The 27,205-nt window shown below is 43.6% G+C and overlaps 1 protein-coding gene across 1 annotated transcript in view; it reads right to left on the bottom strand.

Annotated features, from left to right (window-relative positions):
- The window catches only part of ATP5MC2 (ATP synthase membrane subunit c locus 2), an 81,603-nt gene that overhangs the window by 22,983 nt on the left and 31,415 nt on the right, over positions 1-27,205 (bottom strand). The window contains exon 2 of the mRNA XM_068265920.1: positions 22,992-23,066. Within this exon, the coding sequence (XP_068122021.1) occupies positions 22,992-23,066 (75 nt within the window). The remainder of the gene's footprint in view (positions 1-22,991; positions 23,067-27,205) is intronic.

Genomic DNA, 27,205 nt, shown 5'->3' with positions numbered 1-27,205 from the left:
AGCCGCTGCACACTTCGTTCCGGAGGGGAGAGCGAGGGAGGGAGAGCCCCCTAAGGTGAGGGAAGGGGGGGGGAGACCTCCGCCCTATCCCGCTGTCCGCACATAGCTCTCTCTCTTCTCTGCGCTGTTCCCCGCCTGCTGGGGCACACCTGGCTACTTATTCTGGGGACATATACCCTGCCTACATATACTGGGCACATATACCCCTGGCTATATATACTGGACACATATACCCCTGCCTACATATACTGGGTACATATACCACTGCCTACATATACTGGGCACATATACCCCTGACTACATATACTGGGCACATATACCCTTGGCTATATATACTGGGACATATACACCTGCCTACATATACTGGGACATATACACCTGCCTACATATACTGGGACATATACCCCTGGCTATATATACTGGGACATATACACCTGCCTACATATACTGAGACATATACACCTGCATACTGGGACATATACACCTGCCTACATATACTGGGCACATATACCCCTGGCTATATATACTGGGCACATATACCCCTGCCTACATATACTGGGCACATATACCCCTGCCTACATATACTGGGAACATATACCCCTGGCTATATATACTGGGACATATACCCCTGGCTATATATACTGGGGACATATACCCCCTGGCTACATATACTGGGGACATATACCCCCTGGCTACATATACTGGGGACATATACCCCTGGCTATATATACTGGGACATATACACCTGCCTACATATACTGGGACATATACCCCTGGCTATATATACTGGGACATATACACCTGCCTACATATACTGGGACATATACACCTGCCTACATATACTGGGACATATACACCTGCCTACATATACTGGGACATATACACCTGCCTACATATACTGGGCACATATCCCCCTGACTATATATACTGGGCACATATACCTCTGGCTACATATACTGGGCACATATACCCTTGACTACATATACTGGGCACATATACCCTTGGCTACATATACTGGGCACATATACCCCTGGCTACATATACTGGGCACAAATACCCCTGACTACATATACTGGGGTGATCTATACCTCTTTCTACATATACTGGGGACATATACCCCTGGCTACATATACTGGGGACATATACCCCTGACTACATATACTGGGCACATATACCCCTGACTACATATACTGGGCACATATACCCCTGACTACATATACTGGGCACATATACCCCTGACTACATATACTGGGCACATATACCCCTGACTACATATACTGGGCACATAAACCCCTGACTACATATACTGGGCACATATACCCCTGCCTACATATACTGGGCACATATACCTCTGGCTACATATACGGGGCACATATACCCCTGCCTACATATACTGGGCACATATACCCCTGGCTACCTGTTCTGGGGACATCTCTACCCCTGGCTACCAGTTCTGGGGACATCTATACCGCTGGCCACCTATTCTGGGGACACCTATAGACCTGGGGCTACCTATTTTTGGGGAACCACTGCTGTCAGATTGAGTGTATTTTGGGGAACTGCTGCCAGGTGAGAGGTGTCTATTATATTAAGGGGGCATTCTGCCTATTTATGTGAAATGCTGTCTATTTATGTGCCTCATGACTGCTGAATTTGTCTTGTTGGGGGCCTCATGGTTACAGACTTTGTCTTGTTGGGGGCCTCATGATTTGTTGGGGGCCTCAAGATTGCTGAATTTGTCTTGTTGGGGGCCTCATTATTGCTGAATTTGTCTTGTTGGGGGCCTCATGATTGCTGAATTTGTCTTGTTGGGGGCCTCATGATTGCTGAGTTGCTCATGTTGGGGGCCTCATGATTGCTGAATTTGTCTTGATGGGGGGGCCTCATGATTGCTGAATTTGTCTTGTTGGGGGTCACATGATTGCTAACTGCGAGACTATGGAAAAAGCTGAATCATCATCCTATGAGACAATAGCATTAAACCTACTTTTTCGGCTTTTTATAACAGAAAATGAAACTGGGAGGTTCTAAAAAAAATTAATACATTTTTCAGGAGTAGGATGGATGAAATTGTTTATCTTCACAGTTTATTTTCAACTTGGAATTTCCATAATGTTCATGTATGAGTTAAAACGTTTGTATTTAGTTTAAATTGCTGTTGGCACTTTGTGATAGTAAAGTGACTTTGCAGTTTGGACACTCGACCTCCAAAAGGTTCGCCACCAATGTCCTAATTTAATGTCCCACCATTGCTTAGTTCATGTAAACTTGTCTCCAACCACGACCACACCCACATTCTGCTTCATGACCCCACCCATTTTTCGGCGCACCGCATGACGTAGCCCCACCACCCCAAATTTTTGGTGCGCCGACCCTCTTCCCCCCCCCCCCCCCTGGAAAAAAAAACGCTATTATGTATTTTGGGGAAAAGCTGCCAGATTATGTGTATGTTAGGGGAACGGCTGCTGCCAGATTACGTGTATTTTGGGGTACAGCTGCCAGATTATGTGTATGTTAGGGGAACGGCTGCTGCCAGATTACGCGTATTTTGGGGAACTGCTGCCAGATTGTGTATGTTTGGGGGACCACTGCTGCCAGATTATATGTATTTTGGGTGTTACGTGTATTTTGGGTGATCCGCTGCCAGGTTTCGCGTATTTTGGGGAACTGCTTCCAAATTATGTGTATGTTAGGGGAACTGCTGCTGCCACATTATCTATTTTGGGGGAACCACTGCCATATTATCTGTATTTTGGAGGAACTTCTACCAGATTATGTGTCTTTTTGGTGAAATGCTGTCAGATTACATCTATTTTGGGGGGATACACTACCGCAGAGCTCAAACTTCCCCGGCATACCTTTTACATCACTGCTAAGGTCATGTATATTTGGCCCCACCCGTGACCACGCCCACATTATGCTTGACCACACCCATTTTTGGAGCGGGTTTTCCAGGTGAGTCCACTCACCTCTTTTCCTAGGACTAAACCCCTGAGTACTGCCCAAGTACCCATAATTATTCATACCCCTGACAAATTTTGACTTAAAGTTACTTTTATTCAACCAGCAAGTACTTTTTTTTGACCGGAAATGACACAGGTGTCTCCCAAAAGATAAGACGATGTACAAGAGACATTATTGTGGAGGAAAAAAAATAACATTTCTCAGCTTTTATTTACATTTGAGCAAAAAGTGTCTAGTCCAAACTTATTCATACCCTTCTCATTGATCAATAGAAAAGCTTTTATTGGCCATTACAGCAATCAACGGCTTCCTATAATTGCAGACCAGCTTTTTCCACAGGTATTTCTGCCCATTCATCTTTAGCAATGAGCTCTAAAACTTTCAGGTTAGAGGGTCTTCTTGCCATCACCCTGATCTTTAGCTCCCTCCACAGATTCTCAGTTGGATTCAAGTCAGGACTCTGGCTGAGCCACTCTAAAACATTAATGTTGTTGTCTGCTAACCATTTCTTCACCAGAAAATATATTTTGTAATAAATTACAGAGATTTCGTCATTGAAGTAAGATACCTCATAACACTTACTGTTTTAAGCTGTTTTTAAACGCTTTTATCATACTAGGGCGCCTCTTTCCTCCGTTGTGCTTTCACAAGCTGTCACAGTCTGTGGGAAAATCCAAAGTTCTACACCATTCCAAATAGTCCAAGCTGTTCTAAAGCATCCTAATTACCCTGATTAACTGGGAACAGGTGTTTTAATCAACTCAACAGGTGAAAAATAGCAGCTCTCTGCAGTTGGTTTGTGGACAGTCATGGCTAAGACAAAGGAGCTCAGTGAGGTCTTGAAGCTGCGCATTGTGGCTGATCACAAGTCAGTAAAGGGCTACAAGGCCATTTCTAAATATTTTCAAGTTCCAGTGGCTACAGTTCAAAGGATTATTAAAAAATACAAGATGTCCCACACCGTGGAAAATCTCAGAGGACATGGTCGGAAGCCAAAAGTGACAGCTGTGCTGACCTAAGGAATAGTGAGAGAGGTGAAAAAGAATCCAAGGATCACCACCAAGGCCATCCTGGTGAATCTGGGTTCTGCTGATGGAAATGTCTTAAGGCAGACAAACCAACGGATACTGCACACTGCTGGGTTCCATGGATGCAGGCCAAGGAGGAAGCCATTTCTCCAGATAAGGCACACAAAAGCTTGCTTGGCCTTTGCAAATGCTCATCTGGACAATGAAGAATACTTCTGGTCTTCTGTGTTATGGTCAGATGAAACAAAAATTGAATTGTTTGGTCACAATAATGTTTCCTTTATTTGGCATAAAAAAAGGAGAAGTCTTCAACCCAAAGAACACCATTACCACTGTCAAATATGGTGGCTGGAACCTAATGCTTTGAAGGTGTTTTTCAACCAATGGACCAGGGAACCTAATCACAGTAAACGGCACCATGAAAAAAGAGCAATACATGAGGATTCTCAATGACAGCATCAGGCAGTCTGCAGAGAAACTTGGCCTTGGGCACCAGTGGACATTGCAGCTTGACAATAACCCAAAACACACAGCAAAACTGGTGAAGAAATGGTTAGCAGACAACAACATAAATGTTTTAGAGTCCTGACTTAAATCCAACTGAGAATCTGTGGAGGGCAGTGGCGCACGGAAGGGGGTGTTCCGGGTGTCTGGAACACCCCCCCCCCCCCTGCACCGAGACCGGAAGTGGGGCTGCCGCATGGCCCGAGCGGCTGGGGAGAGAAGAGAGAAAAAAATGATGGAGGCGCCAATAAGGGATGCGGGAGCCGGTGGCTTTAATCCTCGCTCCCTCCCTCCCTCATGAGTGTGTGCGCAGCGGAGCGGTAGGTCCTCTTACCGCAGATCAGGCGCAACGGCAACTAGTCTCCTGCTTCCTGTGACGTCATGGTAAACAGGAAGCAGGAGACTCCAGTTGCCGGTGCGCCTGATCTGCAGTAAGAGGACCTACCGCTCCGCTGCGCACACACTCATGGGGGAGCCGGGCACACATTCACAGCAGGTGGGGGCATTCAGAGGGAGGGAGGGAGCGAGGAATAAAGCCACCGGCTCCCGCATCCCTTATTGGCGCGGCTGGCGCCTCCATCATTTTATTCTGTCTTTTCTCCCCAGGGCAATCTTCTCCCCACACAGGGGCACCTTCCTCCACCTATCTAACTCTACTGGGGGGCATATACCTATCTAACCTATACTGGGGGGCATATACCTATCTAATCTATACTGGGGGGCATATACCTATCTAATCAATACTGGGGGGCATATACCTATCTAACCTATACTGGGGGGCATATACCTATCTAACCTATACTGGGGGGCATATACCTATCTAACCTATACTGGGGGGCATATACCTATCTAATCTATACTGGGGGGCATATACCTATCTAACCTATACTGGGGGGCATATACCTATCTAACCTATACTGGGGGACATATACCTATCTAATCTATACTGGGGGGCATATACCTATCTAATCTATACTGGGCATATACCTATCTAACATACTGGGGGACATATACCTATCTAACCTATACTGGGGGGCATATACCTATCTAACCTATACTCGGGGACATATACCTATCTAACCTATACTGGGGGACATATACCTATCTAACCTATACTGGGCATATACCTATCTAATCTAGATAGGTATATGCCCCCCAGTATAGATTAGATAGGTATATGCCCCCCAGTATAGATTAGATAGGTATATGCCCCCCAGTATAGATTAGATAGGTATATGCCCCCCAGTATAGATTAGATAGGTATATGCCCCCCAGTATAGCTTAGATAGGTATTTCCCCCCCAGTATAGATTAGATAGGTATATGCCTAGTATATAGATTAGATAGGTATATGCCCCCCAGTATAATCTATATTGGGCATATAACCATCTAATCTGGGGGGCATATACCTATCTAATCTATACTGGGCATATACCTATCTAACATACTGGGGGACATATACCTATCTAACCTATACTGGGGGACATATACCTATCTAACCTATACTGGGGGACATATACCTATCTAACCTATACTGGGGGACATATACCTATCTAACCTATACTGGGCATATACCTATCTAATCTAGATAGGTATATGCCCCCCAGTATAGATTAGATAGGTATATACCCCCAGTATAGATTAGATAGGTATATGCCCCCCAGTATAGATTAGATAGGTATATGCCCCCCAGTATAGATTAGATAGGTATATGCCCCCCAGTATAGCTTAGATAGGTATTTCCCCCCCAGTATAGATTAGATAGGTATATGCCTAGTATAGATTAGATAGGTATATGCCCAGTATAGATTAGATAGGTATATGCCCCCCAGTATAATCTATATTGGGCATATAACCATCTAATCTATATTGGGGGACAAATACCTATCTAATCTATACTGGGGGGCATACACCTATCTAATCTATACTGGGGGGGCATATACCTATCTAATCTATACTGGGGGTGGCATATACCTATCTAATCTATACTGGGCATCTACTTATCTAATCTATACTGGGGGCATATACCTATCTAACCTATACTGGAGGCAACTATATGGGCTACCTATACTGGGGGGGACCTATAGCTGGCTGCCTATACTGCAGGCACCTATACCTGTCTCCACGTTGGGGGCACATTTTACGCCCTCACCCGGGTGCAATTTAGCCTAGAAACTGCTAGTATTTGGCTCCACACACACCATGTTTTGGCCACGCCCACACGCCGCTTCCAGGAATCCCCCCCTTGGAAATCCTGGATTTGCCCCTGGAGGGAGCTAAAGATCAGGGTGATGGCAAGAAGACCCTCTAACCTGAAAGTTTTGGAGCTCATTGCTAAAGATGAATGGGCAGAAATACCTGTGGAAAAAGCTGGTCTGCAATTATAGGAAGCGGTTGATTGCTGTAATGGCCAATAAAAGCTTTTCTATTGATTAATGAGAAGGGTATGAATAATTTTGGACTGGACACTTTTTGCTCAAATGCAAATATTTATAAGCCGCAGCACTGTACATCATTCTCCACCATCTATGTTGACCTGGAGGTGGAATAGTAATTAACTTGTGTAGGAGTAGGGTAAGCCGTGTATCGGCTGTATCTCGCACCCAAGTCTCCCAGCTGCAATTTCATACGTATGCAAGTGAAAATACTAACCTTTTCAAAGCATCACCTTGCCAGCTGTCAGAATCCGCTCTGCTGGACTTGATTCCCTGGACAGTTTGGTTTCCTATGCAGGTTGCATAGTTCAGTCCAGGGAAAAGAGGCCTTTTTGTCAGTTTGCAAGGCTGACTGATTTGCATCTACTTATCTTGCAATCTGCTTGTCTGCTTCCTTTGAAGGTTTTCAGTATAAATATCACTTCCTCCCAGAATTCCTTGCTCATCATAGTTTCTGTCTAGTGAGACTAACCTTAGAGCCTCAGCCTCTTTGTATCTTGTTGCGAATATTCTAGTGTAGTTAATTCTTGGGGAGTGCATTTTGCACTCCTATTAGTGCAGTCAGGTTCTGTATTATTTGTACTACCTACTCTTGTTTTGTCCTCTCCTGTCCTTGCGATTGTACTTTCTCCTGCGGTGGCTGATAGTGAATCGTTCAGTCTTGTTCCTTGATCGCATTCGCCCTAGCGCTAGAGGCGGTGGGTCTCCCGTGTCTGTATCTTGAAGTATAACCTTAGCAGCGGTTGCTACTGGTTACTCCTACAGTCTGTTTTGTCTGGAACGAACGCTTGCTGTTGTCTGGTGTTAGGCAACCGATTAGCAAGCGTTCCCACTATCTGTTTGTCTTTGTTCTCCGTGTTCATCTGTTAGTCAGGGTTGGTACGTTTTGTCACTGTTGCGCTTAACGTGCGGTGACCGTACTATTAACGCACTTGTCACTTGCGGTGACCGCGTTTAGTTAGTTAGTTTGTTATTTTCCTTGGCGTTCAGATTGTAGTTATTTGCTGTGTCTTACTTTACTCAATTAATGCTCTGTCTTTGCTCAGTCTTGTGTTGCTGATAGCAATCGCCTCTCTTGCGATTAGCTTTCCCTCTCTGGTCTATTCTGTTGTAATATGTCTACCGTCGCTGGGTGGCAACTAGATTGGCAGACATTCTTATTATCTGTCTCTGTTCTTGCCTTCTTTTGAGTTGCTACTTGTTTAGATTACCTGGTGTTGCTTTATCGTGCAATTTCAATCTGGCATCTGTGGATGTACAAAGGATTGGTTCCTCTGTACTCCACAGCTCCACCTGCTGGTTGAAATTCCCCTCTACAAATATATACTGGGTACCTTGCTTCTGTGATTTCCATCTGCTTCAGCGCACGTGGTGTGCACTGACTGGAAATCACCCTCAGATCATTACACCAGTATTTTTTTCCATTTAAAAATTATTTATTTTGTTTTGTTTCAATTATTTCAAATCAGTTTACATCCATGTTTCTGGTTCACCATGAGCTTGCTGGGTGGTCTGTAACTCTGGGTGTTTTAAGTCCAACCCCATAGAGCCATATTAACTCATGGCAGACATGCATGTTGGGTTATTGTGGCTCTGTGGAAATAACAAGCTGACACATCATTGCATTCCAGCAGATCTGGAGGTGTGGCTAGCTTACAAGGACAACAAAGGATGATTTGCATATTCAACAGTGATGCATCATGGATCACCATAGTCATAGTTTAATGTCTCTACCATAGTGCCGACTTTTGTGGCACAAATTAACATATTGTGTATTTGGAATGTGAAAGTAAACCCATGCAAGCAGGGAGAACCTACAAACACTAAGCAGATAGTGACTTCAAGAGTCAACTCTAGGATCCCGGCAAGAGCATTATCCATCACGCCACTCTGCCGCCCATAAGGAATAATGAAGGAATCTATGCATCATCTTTCCCTGTGTACAGTCATCCCTCACTAATGGTCAGCAAGTGAAGTGTGGGTTTCCTTTTGGAAATACAGCTTTGAAATAAAACAGAAGGCCTTTGCTTACTATTACAGCATTGCCCACGGCGCACGCCATTAGTCAATGTTCCTCCGGTGTCCACTGCGCCTATGTAACCCTGGCCGTGCGTCCTCGTTCTTGCCCCTGTTGCTGGGAGCGTCCTGCGCATGGGCAGTACGCGGAAGTGTCATACTGCGCATGGACAGGATGCTCCCGGCGGGAGCATGATCGAGGATGCGCAAGGCCAGGCCCACACAGGTGCAGTGGCCATCGACTGGCCAGTCGGTGGAAAGTAAACTTAGCCGCTGCGGGGGACCCGGAGGATCGTTGAGTGATGGCGCGGGCACAGGGCGGCTGCAGGGGGCTGCAAGAAGCCCCAGATAAGTGAAACTTTTTTTTTAGTTTGGTTTAGGTTCACTTTAAAGCCTAGTACACACATCCAATTTGATTAGCCAATTGTACCACTAGGGTCTCCACTATCCTGCAGAGGTGAAGATTATTACCTGATGCTGTATATGTGTAAATATGTGTAAATTCCATTTGCTTGAGAGCTCAAGCAACTGGAGGCCTCAGTGTTACACTACAGTTTTGCAGCGCTCCTATCCTTTGCATTGCTGGATTGGTCAGTACAGTTTATTCGTTATAGGCATGATCGTTTCTGATCGATTACAGCGGTGATTGGAAAGCCATTTAAAAACAATTTTGCAGCGCTCTTATCATTTCCATTGGAGCGCAAACATGCCTAAAATGTTGCATGTCCTGCAATTCTGATTAGCCTTAAAGGGAACCAGAGATGAACGATTCACACAAAATAAACATATCAGTTGATAGCTTGTAAAGAAAAAATGCTCTACCTGATAATTTAGCCACTCTGGTGTGCCTTTTTGAGTGTTTTTTATCCATTATTGCTCCAGGAAAAATCCAATATGGCCGCCCGCTCATATCCCTTTTGCTTCCAGGTTATAAGCTGTTCTGGATGTGCTGTCTAGACTCTATGAGACTATAGTCAAGCAGGGCTGCTGCTGCAGGCTTTCATCTGTGTGCTTTCAACTTTATTATTCTGGCATGCTGTGTGGCTGCCTGCAGGAAGTGTCTCTCATAGAAATTAAACTGCATACAGTAGATAATGACTGGCTGCACAGTGCACACAGATACACTTGTCTGTTTCAGAGCTTCTTTCTCAGCACAAGCAGCCCCTCCCATGTCATCAGAGCTCTAAGTATGCAAAGCAGGAAAGCTGAGCCATAAGGGGGCAGGCTTGGGCTTGAAAAGACTCCACAGAAGACTGACTCAGCTGTAATGATTCCAGGTCAAACCTAGACTGAATGCTCAGTCGGGGATTCTTATCACAGCTGATAACAAATAGATTAGGCAGAGAAGAATAAAACTAAAAGCATGGTAGGTGTTTACTGTCATGTTCCCACTGATAAATGTAATAAAATACATGAGGGTGCTTTGTCTCTGGTTCTCTTTAAAGCACAACTGTAGTGAGAGGAATAGGCCATATTTCTTTCCTTTTAAACAATACCAGTTGTCTGGCAGCCCTGCTGGTCTATTTGGCTGCAGTAGTGTCTGAATAACACCTGAAACAAGCATGCAGATAATCTTGTCAGATCTGACAATGGTATCAGAAACACCTGATCTGCTGCATGCTTGCTCAGGGTCTATGGCTGAAATTATTAGAGGCAGAGGATTAGCAGGATAGCCAAGCAACTGGGATGGTATCGGTTGAAAAGGGCGCTTGAGCTGCCTGTATGAAAAGGGCGCCGCCATAGACATCAATGTTATTTCTGGAAATATGGGCTACAAGGTGTAGAAAAGGGCGCCCGAGTTTTGATATAGGCTACAAGCGGGCTCCCCTTTGTAGCCCATATTTTTTCGGCTACAAGGTTTTCGGCTACAGTAGGGCGCCCCTTTGTAGCCCATATTTTTTTCGGCTACAAAGTTTTCGGCTACTGTAGGGTTCACCTTTGTAGCCCATATTATTGCCCTTTTTTTTGTAGCCGAAATTTTTATATGGGCTACACCAGGCGCCTTTTTTGTAGCCTAAGTTTTTATATGGGCTACAAGAGCTGGAAGCTGAATTATTTCATTCCCCCACTATCCATGGCGGCCTGGAGGGGAAATAGTAATTAACACATCCGGGAGTTTTTTTGTAGCCGAAGTTTTTATATGGGCTACACCAGGCGCTTTTTTTTTGTAGCCGAACTTTTTATATGGGCTACACCAGGCGCCTTTTTTGTAGCCGAACTTTTTATATGGGCTACACCAGGCGCCTTTTTTGTAGCCGAACTTTTTATATGGGCTACACCAGGAGCCTTTTTTGTAGCCAAACTTTTTATATGGGCTACACCAGGCGCCTTTTTTGTAGCCGAAGTTTTTATATGGGCTACACCAGGTGCCTTTTTTTGTAGCCGAAGTTTTTATATGGGCTACACCAGGCGCCTTTTTTGTAGCTGAAGTTGGTATATATGGGCTCCACCAGGCGCCCTTTTTTACAGGCACCCTTTTCATATAAACCCACTGGGATTGCTTAAAAGGAAATAAATATGGCAACCTCCATATCCCGCTCGCTACAGTTGTCCTTTAATTGCAATTCCCCACCATTGACATTCCCTGGCAAAGCATTTTTTACAATCACTGTCAATTGTTGTCAATCCAAAAACGTAGCCAAAAGTGCTCTAGTGGGTCTTAGCCTTGTGGCAAATTTTTCAAAACAGCTGCAAGTAAAATAGAAAAATTTAGGCTAGGTTTCCACTTGTGCCATTTTTCAAAAAGCAATGATTGTGTTAGTTTCCATTTCATGTAAATTTTCGCATTCCATTTTATACATGCAAAAAAAATGACATTCTGTTCGAAATTCACATTCCGTATCTGATTTTGCGTATATAACATGAAAAAATCGTATTAAAATGCTGATTTTCACGTCCAGTTTCTTACCAAAGAAGTCATGTTGTTACATTAGAACCATTGTGAAAAATGTAAAATACCATGCATTTTTTTCATTTTCAGAAAAATCGCATGTAATTTTCCTGATGTGAAAAGGCAAGGCTACATTGGAACGTAGCTTTACAAAAAAAAAAGTGGAGCCGATGTTCGATGAAACAAGGATTGTGTTTGGTTGCTCTGTGCAGCGGTGCTATGTGTGCTCCAGTCTTCTGTGTTCTTCGTCTTTGTCTCCAGATTCAGATTTAAAAAAAAAAAAATCTGACTGCTTAGTAATAAGAATGCACAGATGATAAAGCAGACCTGGACTCAGAACTTCCTCTCTGCTCTAAAAGATACCCAACATCATAATAACCTTTAATAAAAAAACATTCCTTTGTTACAGCTGATACAAATCCTGTAATAAATCTGCAGTGTATCTACTTGCTGCTTTCATGGAAGCAGACATATTGTTAGCATCCTGTGCTTTCAAATTAGCCTCTCTGCCGCAGTAGTCAGCTGACAAAGCTGAAGGGTCAAATTACAACTTGTGATTAGTCACAGATGAGGGGGAATTAGACACGCTAAACTCTCTAAATACATACAGGAAATATTTCTCGGTGTTGTCCTTCTGTCCTGTGCAAGAGTTCAAGTCCACTTTAAGCTGGGTACACATGTGCAATGTTTTAAAACAGGAAGTAGACCATAATGAAAAAAACTCTTTTGTGTAGAATGCAGAAAAGCCTGATACAGATATATAATTTTAATTGGGCAGAGACTGGCCAATTTTTCCCATCTCCGTGTAGTATGAGGGCTAACATACAGTATTTTGAATACTATGGGCTTGATTCACAAAGCGGTGCTAACTGTTAGCACGCCTGTGAAAACCCCCTTAGCACGTCTAAACAAGCTTTTCGCGCGTAAAACTTTATGCACGTAAAACTTTACGCGCGCACTGCACAGAGCGCAGGGCGCTCTGCGCGAAGTGCCCATTAAAGCCTATGGGACTTAGCACGCGCACAGGACTTTGTGCGCGCATAGGACTTTGCGCACGCAAAACTTTGTGCGCGATCTGATTGAGAAATCTGGTGCTAACCTACTTAGCACCCTGGTTAGCACGTCTAAAGACTTTAGACGTGCTAAGTAGGTTAGCACCGCTTTGTGAATCAAGCCCTATGAGCTGATTGTGTAGGTAAGTGCTCATACTACATGGAAGTGGTAAGATTGACATATTATTGGCCAATCAAAATTGGATGTATATATGCACCCTAAAGCCTGGTACACACTTTCAATTATGATTGGCCAGCCACTGACCGATTCTATCACCTCCATGTACTATGAGGGTTTACTTACACAATCTGCTCATAATATTCTGTTCACTCTCATACTATATACTATATGGAGAAGGCAAAATTGGTCAATGATTGGCCAAACATAATTGAAAATGTGTACCAGGCTTAACTCTTTCTGGTGATATTTAAACCAGAAGTAGTTTTCACTGGAGATGGGCATTATTCACTTGTTTCAGTTGTGCCTCAGTAATTCCCTGAAACTGTATTTCATTATACACCTTTCTGTAACCTAGTGGTTTTATAGCTGTGATGTGTTAGTTGCACTGCACGTGATAAGAAAAATAAGCGGAATAGAGAGGAATATCTCTATTCTGGTCTCAAAAGAGAGAAATAAAAAGATTGTACGTTGTACTTCTTGGAATGGCCACAAAGGGGCAGAGTGACACAAATGTAGGAGTGCATCAGTGCAGAACCTCGAGTTTGGTTTTCAAAAGCTGTGATCCGGCTCTGTGTAGGGAATCTTCTTCTATACATATAAAATCAGATGTACTGTATGTATGTATGTGCCGCAATCACTCGAAAACGCCTTGACCGATTTGAACGAAACTTGGTATACAGGTCCCTTACTACCTGGGATGATATGTTCTGGGCGTCTTGCGTCCCCCCTGCACACCTGGGTGGAGCTACAAACAGCTAATCAGATTTCACCCATTCACGTCAATGGAAAAAATGGAAAAAGCTGCCATTCTCACAGTAATCAAGCCAGAGTCCCCACACTTGGCACAGTTGGTCACTTGGTGACTGAGGTTACAAATCCAGGAAAAGTGGGAGGAGCATGAAAGAGCCAGTCAAATTTCAGCCATTCATTTTAAATGGGAAAATGTAAACTGCAGCCATTCTTAGACTGTTAATAGCAGGGTTTTCAAACTTGGCACACTTGGTCACTGGGTGAAAGGAATTAAGATTCAGGAAAGTGGGTGGAACCTACAACAGCCAATCAAAATTCACCTATTGATTTTCAAGGGGAATATTTAAACTGCTGCCATTCTTACACTGTTAATGGCAGAGGCTTTAAACTTGCTACAGTCGGTCATTGGGTGACTGGGGGCCCAAATTCACTAAAGGGGTGGGGGCCACAAACTGCCAATCAGATTTCTTCGCTGGATAATCTGCTTCCATTCACACATTTTTGATGCCAGGAACCCGAAAGTTTACAAACTTGGTCATTAAGTGACTGTGTCAAGGTTGGTAAAAGTGGGCGGAGTCAAAACAACTGGGAAAATATAAACTGCAGCCATTTTTACACTGTTAATGGCAGGGTTCTTAAACTTTGCACAGTTGGTCACTGGGTGACTGGGATTAACATTCAGGAAAATGGGTGGAGCCTACAACAGCCAATCAAAGTTCACCTGTTGATTTTCAAGGGGAATATTAAAATTGCTGCCATTCTTGTACTGTTAATGGCACAAGCTTCAACCCTGGTACAGTTGGTAACTGCGTGACTGAGGTTCATTTTGAAGAAAGGGGGCAGAGCCACAAACAGCCAATCAGATTTGTTTAATTTAAATGGGAATATACAAATTATTGATACCAAGGACCCCAAAGCTCATAAACTTGGAATTGAGTGACTATGTCAAGGTTAGAAAAAGTGGGCGGCACCAACTACTACATTTTTTTACATGGGAAAATATAAACTTCAGCCATTCTTACACTGTTAATGGCAGGGTTCCCAAACTTGACACAGTTGGCCACTAGGTGACTGCAAATAATATTCAGAAATGTGGGTAGAGCCTACAACAGCTAATCAAAATTAACCTATTGATTGTCAAGGGGAATATTTACATTGCTACAATTCTTACACTGTTAATAGCAGATGCCTCAAACCTAGTACAGTTGGTCACTGGGTGACTGGGGTCCAAATTCACTAAAGGGGGTGGAGCCACAAACAGCTAATCAGATTTCTTTGCTGGATAAACTGCTTCCATTCACACAATTTTGATGCCAGGAACCCAAAAGCTCACAAACTTGGTCACTGAGTGACTGTGTGTCAAGGTTACAAAAAGTGGGTGGAGTCAAATACAAATTTCACTGGGAAAATGTAAACTGCAGCAATTCTTCACTGTTAGTGGCAGTGTTCTCAAACTTTGCACAGTTGGTTATTGGGTGACTATGATTCATATTCAGAAAAGTGGGTGGGGCCTAAAAAGCCAATCAAAATTCACCTATTGATTTTCAAGGTGAATATTAAAATCACTACCATTCTTACACTCTTAATGGCAGAGGCCTCAAACCTGATACAGTCAGTCATTGGGTGACTGGGGTCCAAATTCACTAAAGGGATTGGAGCCACAAACAGCTGATAAGATTTGGTAGATTGATTTCAGCCATTCTGCTGTTGGCAGGGTTCTCAAACTTGACACAGTTGGTCACTGGGTGACTGGGATTAATATTCCGGAAAGTGGGTGGAGCCTACAACAGCCAATTAAAATGTACCTATTGATTTTAAAAAGGAATATTTTCATTGCTGCCATTCTTACACTCTTAATAGCAGAGGTCTCAAATCTGGTACAGTCAGACACTGGGAGACTGGGGTTTATATTCTGAAAAGGGGGCGGGACACAAATAGTCAAACACATTTGTTTAATTTCCGTGGGAAAATGCAACTTATTGATGCCAAGGACCCCAAAGCTCATAAACTTAGTCATTGAGTGACTGTATGTCAAGGTTAGAAACAGTGGGCGGAGCCAAAAAAACCTTTTTAAATGGGAAAATATAAACTTCAGCCATTCTTACACTGTTAATGGCAGGGTTCCCAAACTTGACACAGTTGGTCACTGGGTGACTGGGATTAATATTCAGAAAAGTAGGTGGAGCCTACAGCAGCCAATCAAAATTCACCTATTGATTTTCAAGGGGAATATTGATGGCAGAGGCCTCAAACTTGCTACAGTCGGTCATTATGTGACTGGGGTTTAAATTCACTGAAGGGGGTGGAGCCACAAACAGCCAATCAGATTTCTTTGCTGGATAAACGACTTTCATTCACACAATTTTGATGCCAGGAACCCAAAAGCTCACTAACTTGGCCATTGAGTGACTGTGTGTCCAGGTTACAAAAAGTGGGTGGAGTTGAATACAAATTTCACTGGGAAAATGTAAACTGCAGCCCTTCTTCACTGTTAATAGCAGGGTTCTCAAACTTTGCACAGTTTGTTACTGGGTGACCGGGATTAATGAGTAAAATGGGAGGAGCTTACAACAGCCAATCAAAATTCACCTGTTGATTTTCAAGGTGAATATTACAATTGCTGACATTCTTGCACTGTTAATGGCACAAGCCTCAAACCTGGTACAGTTGGTCATTGGGTCACTGGGGTTCAAATTCAGAAAAGGGGGTGGAGCCACAAACAGCCAATCAGATTTGTTTCATTTCACTGGGAATATAAAAATTATTGAAGCTACGGACCCCAAAGCTCACAAACTTGGTAATTGAGTGACTGTGTGTCCAGGTTACAAAAAGTTGGTGGTGCCAAAAACAAATTTCACTGGGAAAATGTTAACTGCAGGCCTTCTTACACTGTTAATGGCAGGGTTCTCAAACTGTGCCCAGATGGTCACTGGGTGACTGAGATTAATATTTAGGCTGGTTTCACAGTGGGACGTTAAAGTCCGACGTTACAGGAGCCAGTAACGCAGCCCAACTCACAGCACTGTAAAATCAATGTGTTGTTCACAGTGCACACGTTGCGTTACATTGTAAAGCAGCACGTTTAAACAAAGTGCAGCATGCTGTACATTATACTCGGCTAAGCAGCGTTAGACTGTTTGCACAGTAATGTTGGAGGAGGAGGTCTCCCCTTCTCCTCCGCGGCTAGCCACATGGCTAATTAATATTGACTGCACTGTGGTGACTTGTGGTGGGACTGTAGTGTTGTCTGGATCATGAACAAATCGTTCATTTGATCCGGATCTTTTTTGTGAGTCGAATCATCCGGATCATCACAATGTTCGGTTCACAGTGGATGTCTGTCTGGAAGAAACAGGAACATACAGAATGTACAGTGCAGGGAAAGTCCTGTCCTGCTAGTCATTTCACCCGCAGTCTGCTTCCCTAGTAAAATGATTCAAATGATTTGGTTCAAAGATCTGGATCTTTTCAATGATCCGATTCGAATGATCCGAATCCTTAAAAAGATCTGGACTTCCCATCACTATCCTGGAGTGGCTGCTTTGAGAGCCACATAACGCGGCTCGATCTGACGTCCAACTTCAACACCACCACGCATTGCGTTAGGGGCACGTTACGCGACCTTAACGTCCCCTAAAACACAACGTCTTGGTTGGAAAGAGGCCTTAGGAAAGTGGGTGCAGCCTATATTAGCTTATCAAAATTCACCTGTTGATCTTCAATATTTAAATTGCTGCCATTTTTACACTGTTAATAGCAGATGCCTCAAACCTGCTATAGTTGGTGATTGGGTGACTGGGGTTCAAATGCTGGAGAGGGCCGGAGCCACAAACAGCCAATCTGAACTGTTTCATTTCTGTGGGAATATACAAATTATTGATGCCAAAGTCCCCATAGCTCACAAACTTGGGAATTGAGTGTTTGTGTGTTAGGGTTAGAAAAAGTAGGCAGATTTTGTATCTCCAAATGTGCAGTTCTTTTACAAAATGATATTCTTGTAAAAGTTATATTAGTGTGCATAAAATGCAACATAATCTTTAAAATCACCACTAAATTAAACAGGTAAGACTCAGCTGAGTAGATAAATAAGAAATATGTCCAAATTTAAAATTGTAAACTTTTGTAAAGCAATAAAAATAAAAGATATGCAGAACAGTAAATAAGTGCGGATCGGTCAAAACCAGCCTTATCAGCCTGCCGACAGACTGTACACACGGGGAAACCGTCGTCAGAATGGCCGCCCCGCGGGCGGGTCTGATGACCCATTGTTTGAATAGATCAGTCGTGTGTAGGCGCCTTAAAACTGCATGACATCCCAACAGGAAATAGGACTACAAGAGCCAGTCAGCCAGGTAATTTGAATACATTTGAATATTAAGCTGAACCAGGAATTTAGCGCTTTAGAGTTTCTAAAATAGAACATCTGGGGGCAATACATCTTGTAGGAAAATATGAAAATACTTGTTACAGGGTTGCATACAGTGGCTACACTTGTTATGGGAAATATACAACTTACAAATGAATTTGAATTATTTCCACTAGTTATACTATGACCTCTATAAATGAGAACTTCCATTTGTGTGCACGGTACAAGAAGTTTATCACAGAAAGGCTTTGTCCCACTTGGACCGGGGACCAAGTCTATTTTCTACTTGCATACACTTGCACTGGCAAATTATTTAAACCCTCATTTCTTAACCCACCCACTCTGCCTGACAGTGCAGCCGCCTATAGCGGCATCACAGCACTCAGGCTAGGTGGAAAATATACCAGAGCAGCGGCCTGCTACTGCAGCTCTGAAGGAGGCTAGCGTCTGCACACTTTGTGAAGGAGGAATTCTCCAAAGACTTGGTCCCCGGTCCAAGTGGGACAAAGCCTTTCTGCTGGCCACCCTGTATGGGACAGTTAACCACAGATCCAGGTGAGAATATTCCATGGCTGGCTGGCTATTTTTATTGAATGACAACCTGAGTGCGCTCTCCCCCCACCCCTTGCTTTTCCACCCATCCCCAACATCCCACTGTCTACTGCAGATTATATACCACCTAGAGTGGCACCCAAGAGAACAGCACCATCTCATAACAACTACACAGACTTGCACAGTATTGTCAAGCTCGCTCCCTCTGTCCAACACAGGGGTTTAGGTTCCTTTCCTCTTCACAAACACAGCACTCTGTTATTCAGTGGAAAACTCCTTGCTTCAGTGGAAAGCTTCTGGCTGCATCCAAAGAGGTGATAACATTATCTTTTTGCTTACATTAATTTGCTACATTCATAGCTGTGCTGGAAATGAGCTCTCTCTGCTGTAGAATCAGAGAGCTGAGAAGTGATTACTAGATAGATTTTTAATATATAAATACATCAGTTATGCAAGAAACTGCAACTGCAGATAAACTGTACTTTTGGAAATTGTAATTTGTAAACAAACAATAGCAAATTGTCAGAGTTTTATCCTACTTTAAGCTGGATTCATACTTAGATGCATTGCATGGAGCTGCGCTGTGTTGCATCCCAATGAAAAGAGCATGCTGCATTGTGATGCAACTCAACGCAACACAATGTATACTATACTATACTATATCTGTGTGTGACAGAGAAGAGAGCTCCCAACAGCTGCAGCTCCTGTGGCCTGTGTTTCTGGCTGACCTGTCTGAAGAGAGCAGAGGAAATGTAACTAATTCTCACAGCTTTTCATACTGTTTTTGCTTTCAGAGTTTGATATGTTTGATATTTGCTTTCTGTAGTGTGATATGCAACTCTGGCTGTGCATTGTGCACAGAAATTTTAAAGTATGCTGGACAACGATCTGGCTAGGAACACATTGGGCAGAAATGCTAGCATTGCAGAATATACTAGTGTTTTTGAAGTTAATCAAAGTATATGGGCCTTTTGTAAAAACGCATATGTGTTGCTGCGTTTCAAAAGCTCATGTAAAGCACACATAATGTATATCAATGAAGATGCAGAGAAATGCATTTTTACATGCATTTTTTTTAAGGGAGTCTGAGGCACGCATTCTTGTGCACTCCCCGCATGCACATTATGGAGCAGGCCGTTTTCGGGAGCACTCAGGCTCCCGAAGATTGATGAAGCCTCCCTCAGCGGCGGAAGTGAGCTGTCTCCAAGCCATTGGACTGCTAACGGGGATCCAGAGCTGGAATGCGGGGACCGTAGGAGAAACGGAAAGGCTCTATAGAAGCCAGAGCCTCACTTCTCCTTAGGTGAGTATCTGTTTCATTTTTATTAAAAAATAAATAAAATAAAGCACACTGCAGAAAACACATGGTTTTCTGCACTGCCTAGTGTGCTCCCAGCCTCAAAGTACCAGCAGGCAGAGGTGAATGTCCTTGGGCAAGGTCAACAAAGAAAGTTAACCATTAACACACACCAGGAGGCTCCAGCGCAGAAATTCAAACAGAATCCTGCAACTTTGGTTCTACCCCCTAGCTTTCAATTAATGTCTGTCTCCTCATCCACTGTCATGTTTAGACAGGAATGACGCAGAATTTACAGTCAAGGGAGACAGAATTCCTTATTTCTATTTAGTACTCAGAGATTCCGAGGTTCAGAGTTTTTTTAACCTTTAACAAAAAAATAATTTTCACTTACCTAAGGCTTCTACCGACCCCTGCAGATGTCCTGTCCCACGCCGGTCCTCAAGGGCCCTCATGTCCCCCGGAGAGGGTCACTTTCCCCTGTTTCGTCTAACTAGACAAACGCCACTGCACCTGCGTGGCTGCGCGAGTCCTCACTCCCGCTCACGTCTCTGCTAGCTTCATGCCCAGGCAGGGCCGGCCCGCCCATGAGGCGGGGTGAGGCGGGTTCCTCAGGCGGCAAAAAGTGGAGGGGCGGCACCAGGCATAAAGAGGAAGTGACTGCGCCTGGTGTTTGCCGCCTTTCTGGAGAGACTGGACTGGAGTGTGCTACCGCCGCCTGGCCCGCCTGATTGCCTCAATTTGCCTGCGCTGCAGACTCTGCAGTGAGGTCTCCCTGGCTGCACACCAAATCGTGAGTGACCCGGTGCACAGTGACGCCAGCCCTGCCACGTGACGTGCCGCCCACCCACCATGCCGCACTCCGCGTCCGAGCTCTGCCGCCTACTAGGTTTCTGTGAGGCTGCACCTGCTTGATGGTGGGCCGCAGGCAGAATCCGGGACCGGAAGTGACTGGAGTCACGCCGCCCGCTGCCCGCCATGGTAGTCACGGTCACTGAGTGCCGCCGTGACCGTTACAATGATGAGCCCGCCGTTGCCCCCCGGCCTTGCCCGCCAGCAGCTGCCTTCTGCCCGCCAGCGCAAGATGGATGCTGGATCATGCCCGACCCCTGCCCTCCGCCATCGTCGCCGCCTGACCCCACCATCCACGGTGAGTCACTTTGCTGCCCCAGGCTCTGCTCTTCATGGTCGGGTCGGACTCCTTTCATTTTCTATTGTCACGTCATGATTAAAAAAAAAAATAAAAAAAAATATATATATATATATATATATATATATATTCAGACTGACTGGTATTTATTGTGGTAGTGTCTAGTGTGGTATTGTTATATGCAGAGGCCCTGCATATACAGGGGGGATATGCTATCATCCTGTGACTGCTGCTGTTATTTATTTTTCTCTATGTCTTATTGACTGTCTGTGTGCAATAAGGGGGTTGGGTCTGGGATATGCAGGAGGGGGGCAGCCACTTTGTAAGTTCACAACAGCACCATACAACCTAGGCCTAGCTATATTGCCAGTGCAGTGACTGACTGAAGCCCTAGTGGTTTGTGCCTAAGGAGGTAGAAAGCATGGGCTGTGTGCTGCGCTCCAAGAATTGACATCTCTCTCATGCTGAATACACATGGTGTGTTCCTGCACTCGATTTCCCCGCTCGATTTCCGGCGATTTATTTCCAACATGTCCGATTTGCATATCGATGGATCGTTAGGACGATTCGCATGTAAAGTATGCCAAATCGGCCTAACGATCCATCAAAATGCAAATCTGACATGTTGGAAATAAACGAATCGAGCGGGAAATCGAGCGTGGGAACGCACCGTGTGTATTCAGCATCAGAGAGATGAACTCTGACAGTCACAGCAGGGTGGTGATTCAAAGTCTGAGATTTCCAACTGCCACACCAGACCAACACACTGTCTCAGCAAACCGTCAGTCCCTGGATTATTCATTAAATCCTCTAAATTCATTAAATCCTCTAACACATCCACTTTTAAGGTGAGGGCTAAAGCCTGGTACACACTTTCAATTATGATTGGCCAATCACTGACCAATGTTACCACCTGCATGTAGTATGAGGAGCAACAGATACTGAAGACTATGAGCAGATTATGTAGGTATCCCTTATTATACTACATGGAGGCAGGTAGTAAAATTGGTCAATGATTGGCCAATCGTAATTGAAAGTGTGTATCAGGCTTAATTCCGCTAAGATAGACAGGAGGGAGAACAAGCAGAGCATGGAGGCAGTCAGGCAGAGACACACACCAGCAGATCCAATGTGAAGGTAACCACTGCTGAAGCTGTCTTCTTTAATCTTGTTTTAAGGAAGGAGGGGGGGGGGGGTTCGGCCGGGGGGGGGGGGGCGCCTTCACGATCTTTGCCTCAGGCAGCAGAACATCCAGGACCGGCCCTGTGCCCAGGCTATTGTTAGCTATTATTTTAATGAGAAATAAAAGACAAATTGTGCATAAATGTTTAGAGAAAAAGCAAAAACAATGAAAGCAGTTATAAACAACACCATTAAGTAAGAGTGATGAAAAATAGTTAAAGAGTCACCGTAACAAAATATAGAAGAGTGATATATATTTTTCATGATGCCCAAGTTTATGTTAATTACCTGGTTGCAGCATCAGAAACAGAAAAACTTTCTATATGTATATATTGTTGTATAATAACTGGTATGTAACTGCACCCTCTCAGTGATGTTTAGCCTGGGCTATTTAGTTGTGCAGCCTTCTGCCCTAGAGCACTCTGGGAGACCAGGTGTTGCTTTTGCTATCTTCGGAACACACAGAATGGGTGCAAGCACTGGCGTAACAATAGGGGATGCGACCCCTGCCGCCGCGTAGTCTGTAATGCCCTAGTCCCTAGGGAGGTGGGGGGGAGCCCGGATTTTTTTTTGCAGGGGGGCCCGGGGATTTCTAGGTACGCCCCTGGGTGCAAACATCATTTACAATGCTCAGCCAACATGCCCATAATGCTAGGCTTCTTGGCTAAGTCCATATTCCTTTCAGAAATGGCATTACAGACTGCAAACCAACAAAATATGAATCAGCATGACATTATGAATCAGTAAAAAATGTGCCCTGAGTGGAACCTTTATTTAACAGGACAGCCTAAAGTAGAGTTCAGGGCTTGGGTAAGTCCTAAAAGAAGAATTGTGAAAAATGACACAGAAATGCAATGCATACACAATCAGGCAGAAGAGAGTAAGGGAGGAAATGACATCAGGATTGGCTTCAAAATAGCCACAGTTAAAATGGGAAATGCTAAGAAGGATTTTCTCTTTTTTTTACTGTAGAAAAATCACTAAAATCAAGTGGACAGTGCAATACATATGCTATGTAAGTAGAGCAAGTATTTATCTACTTACTGTATATATGTGTTTTTTTTCCCCGAGATAGTATGACTGACAGCTCCTCTTTAAAAAATTGTTCCTATAGTTGGCGGATCACTTAGGATATCCTCACTTGCAATGCTAGGAGATGTTTAGAGGTGCATCAGTGCGTCAGACTCTGTGCAAGTGCTTTCCCCTTCACAAAATGAAGAAACATAAATACTTGGATAATCCAAGCGTTGATGTTTATGCTAAATATATAACAGACTGATTGAGGGTAGGGAGGGACACACTAGGCAGAATCGCATATGAGTTTTCTACAATGTGCTATGGAAAACGCATATGCGATTCTGCCTAGTGTGTTGCTACCCTGAACCATCTGAATGCCCTGAAGGCCATGTTGAATAATTATCTCCAGCATACAGGGCCATTTCTGTGTCTAGACCGCCTGCATTGTCTAAAATCCTAATAATATTTAGCAGGGCCTCTGATTGTGCGCTGAAGATGAAATGGCACAAAGCGGCATGAATGTACAAAGTAAAATATATTTGCACACAAATGAATTCCGTTGATGTTCTAACACGCTGCCATCAAGCCGCTCGCGTAACACAATAGCTTTGATGCAAAGGGTTAAATGGAAAGGCGCTGCAGAGGAATGTTTCAATTCTGGCCAGATCCGTCTTCCTGAGGCGGGATTTATACGGGATGTTATTTCATCCTGAGTCGGTAATCTGCATTTTTATGGGGCACTGCAGAACATGTACACTGGTTTCTACTCGGGATGGGCAGGAGGGGGGCACACTGGGGAGGAGGGAAGGGATGGGGGAAGGAGAAAAGCGTTTTTACTTCGGTATGCTGAGTAAGTAAAGCATTCCCCTAAATGTCTCTGGGAGAAAGAAATGGCATTAAAATTGTGTTACCCGCAGGGCAGCGAGGAGAGCGCCTAGAAAATAAATTCTTCCTTTCACCATCTGCTGCTCTCACTTTACATCTCACTGATTCTCTATATGATATTTTTCTCTTGTAACTGTAGCAGACTTGCTTGTTCATGTCTGTCAATCTATAGCTTCTTTCCTCTCCTCATCCTTTGTCTTCATTCTGTTCCATATCATTCATCCTTCATATGTCAACGTGTGACGGGTTTTCATACTGCAGCTTTATTTAATACCCATTTGTCTATATTCTTCTACAGTACCAATATGCCTCTTTTTGTAAACCTGTAGAGACAAAACCTTACTGTTGGTCCTGCCAATTTGGAAACCACCTTCATATGCCATAGTGGGTAAGGATGGTCGGAAATGCAGAGTTCCAATCCCTCGAAAACTCAGCTTTCCGCCAATGCCGACTATTGCTACCACTTTATACTGGCAGTATTCCGCTTTCCGATGATTTCCGCTGTATTTTTAAACCAATCACAAGACTGAAATATTAAAATTGTTGGTTCTTCCGAATACTATTGGGGAAAGGCAGAAGTTTTAGGCCAATCACTAAGGTTTCTGCTTTCCACTTACTGATGCAGAAACTTTTCCAATCGGACATGCGGAAATTTCAATTCCGCGCCAATAAAAAAATGAGCATCCCTAATAGAGGGACTCCCTTTCTGCTTTTGTTATGTAATATACCAGAGCGGCTCATTCACAAATTCTTTAAAGAGTAATGGTCCCGAAAATCTTAAGATTTAAAACACATACAAATAAGAAGTACATTTCTCCTAGAGTAAAATGAGCCTGTCAGGATCTCTCCTGTAGTATGTTCTGTCGCTTGCAGTGGAGCTGCAACTGGGCAGCTCTGACTTGTCTGCTTGCATTCGGTTGCGCATTTGCAGTGAGTCTTATTGTCATTTGCAATCACTCTGCAGTTCAGAGCAGTTCAGGAGCTGATGGCATGTTAAAAAACTCAGCAGGGGTGCTAGTAGGTGTGAGGTCCAGGGAATTTACGCAGATCTGCGCAGGCCTGGTAAAGTTAGTGTTAAGCGCTCCTTCCGACAAGCATACTTTTTTTGACAAGCATGTACTCTAAGTTAGGACATCCCCCTTCAACCCTGACAAAGTTGTGCTCTTTTCTAAAGATGAGAATTTGCAATAATTCAGGTTGGAGTGAGCTTGAGATGTCTCTCAGTGCATCACTGATTAATATATGCAAATTAACCATTGTTACCCTTAGAAGCTAAAAATTAAACACCTCCCCAGAGGATTTTCCAACCCTAGTTCACACCTTCATCTCATCATGGCTGGACTATTGCAATGCCCTCTATGCCAGCCTTCCAAACAAGGACCTGTACCGCCTGCAATTACTACAGAATGCTGCTGCCAGATTGCTAACAAACCAGCCTCGCCACTGTCACATTAGATTGATTCTTCGCTCACTGTATTGGCTACCTGTAAAATGGAGAATACTCTTCCAGATTGGACTGTTTCCTCTCTATCCCTTTACATTGTAAGCTTGCAAGGGCAGGGCTCTCTCACCCTTTTGTGTCTTGGAATTTGCTATACATTTGTTCATCATGGTGCATTTGCCACTGTATGTCTACCAATTCTGTATTATGTATCAATGTCTATATTTTGTGTATACCACTATCTGTATTATTATGTAACCATTGTTTCTTTTTTTCTTTGTACAGTGCCACGCTTAGCTCTTTATAAGGCAATAATAATAATTCACATATATTAGTTTTTTGCAGACTTGTATTTAAATGGTTGACCTGTCACACCTACTTTCACTTTTTGATTCTCTTACTGGATGCAGACGCCATTGGGCCTTTGTTAGGGTTGTAACTAGAAGTCAGATTTTGCTTTCTCCTGGAATCATTTCTTTCTAACAAACCTAAACTTAGGTTGCATTTTTTATCTCCTAGCCATGCCATCTCAATCCCCTTTTCACCTAATAAAGTGATGTCATCTGGTGGCCTAGACCACAATGTTTTCTTTACCAATGCTATCATGTCATCAGTGGATCTTGAAGGAGATTGAGATAATTGAGATTTTTCCAAATATTCAGAATAACAATATACAGTATATAGCTCAATATTACCAAGTTATTGTGCAGATGAAGAAGAAGATAGGAGATACAAAGTAGCATAAGCAGAAAAAATGGATTGGATGACACAGGGCGTAGCTCTGGAGCTAAATAATTCAGGCAAAGTACAGGTTAAACTCACCAAAGTACCCCAAGAAGGAAGGCATGTGTATCCACCCTTCCCCCAATACCTTTGCAGAAGCCTGCTTCAGAGTGACTAAACACAGCAACATGCTGGAGGACCAGACATCAATGTAGAGAATACTAGGAGGACCATGGACCCAAGTTACTAGCAAACTCTATTCAAAATAGAACTGGTAATATGCTCCAGGGTGTAAATTTAAAGTGGATCTGAGATAAACTTTTACTCATTGCATAATCGTGTTCCTTTCATATAGTTTATAGGGCATTCCTCAAGCCAAATACTTTTTTTTGTCTTAATACTCCAATTCCCTATAAACTAAACAAGCCTCGCCCACAGCTTCTCCAGTGCCTTGGCACTCTCAGATCCATGTAGCAAGGGCTTATGGGAGCTTAGTCTGGGCAGGAGGAGGAGGAGGTTTTACTAGCCAGAGATTTCAGAGGCAGAGGGGAGGAGGGAGGAGGAGAGGGGAGTGATGTTTTTACAAGCTGAGGGCTGGAAATTCAGATCAGCTTGCCTATATGTAATGATCACGAACATGGCTGCATTGTATCACAGGAAGAAATAATCATATACTGTTGAAGCTGTTTGCAGCTAGATTTGCTGTGTAAACTCTAAACTTTAGATAAGATATATAGACTTTACTTTTTATAGTTAATTTTTCATCTTGGATT

Source organism: Hyperolius riggenbachi, chromosome 2, assembly GCF_040937935.1.
Source record: "Hyperolius riggenbachi isolate aHypRig1 chromosome 2, aHypRig1.pri, whole genome shotgun sequence".
NCBI lineage: Eukaryota > Metazoa > Chordata > Amphibia > Anura > Hyperoliidae > Hyperolius > Hyperolius riggenbachi.
The sequence above is the reverse complement of the archived record's forward strand: the minus strand, read 5'-3'. Positions and strand labels throughout refer to the sequence as shown.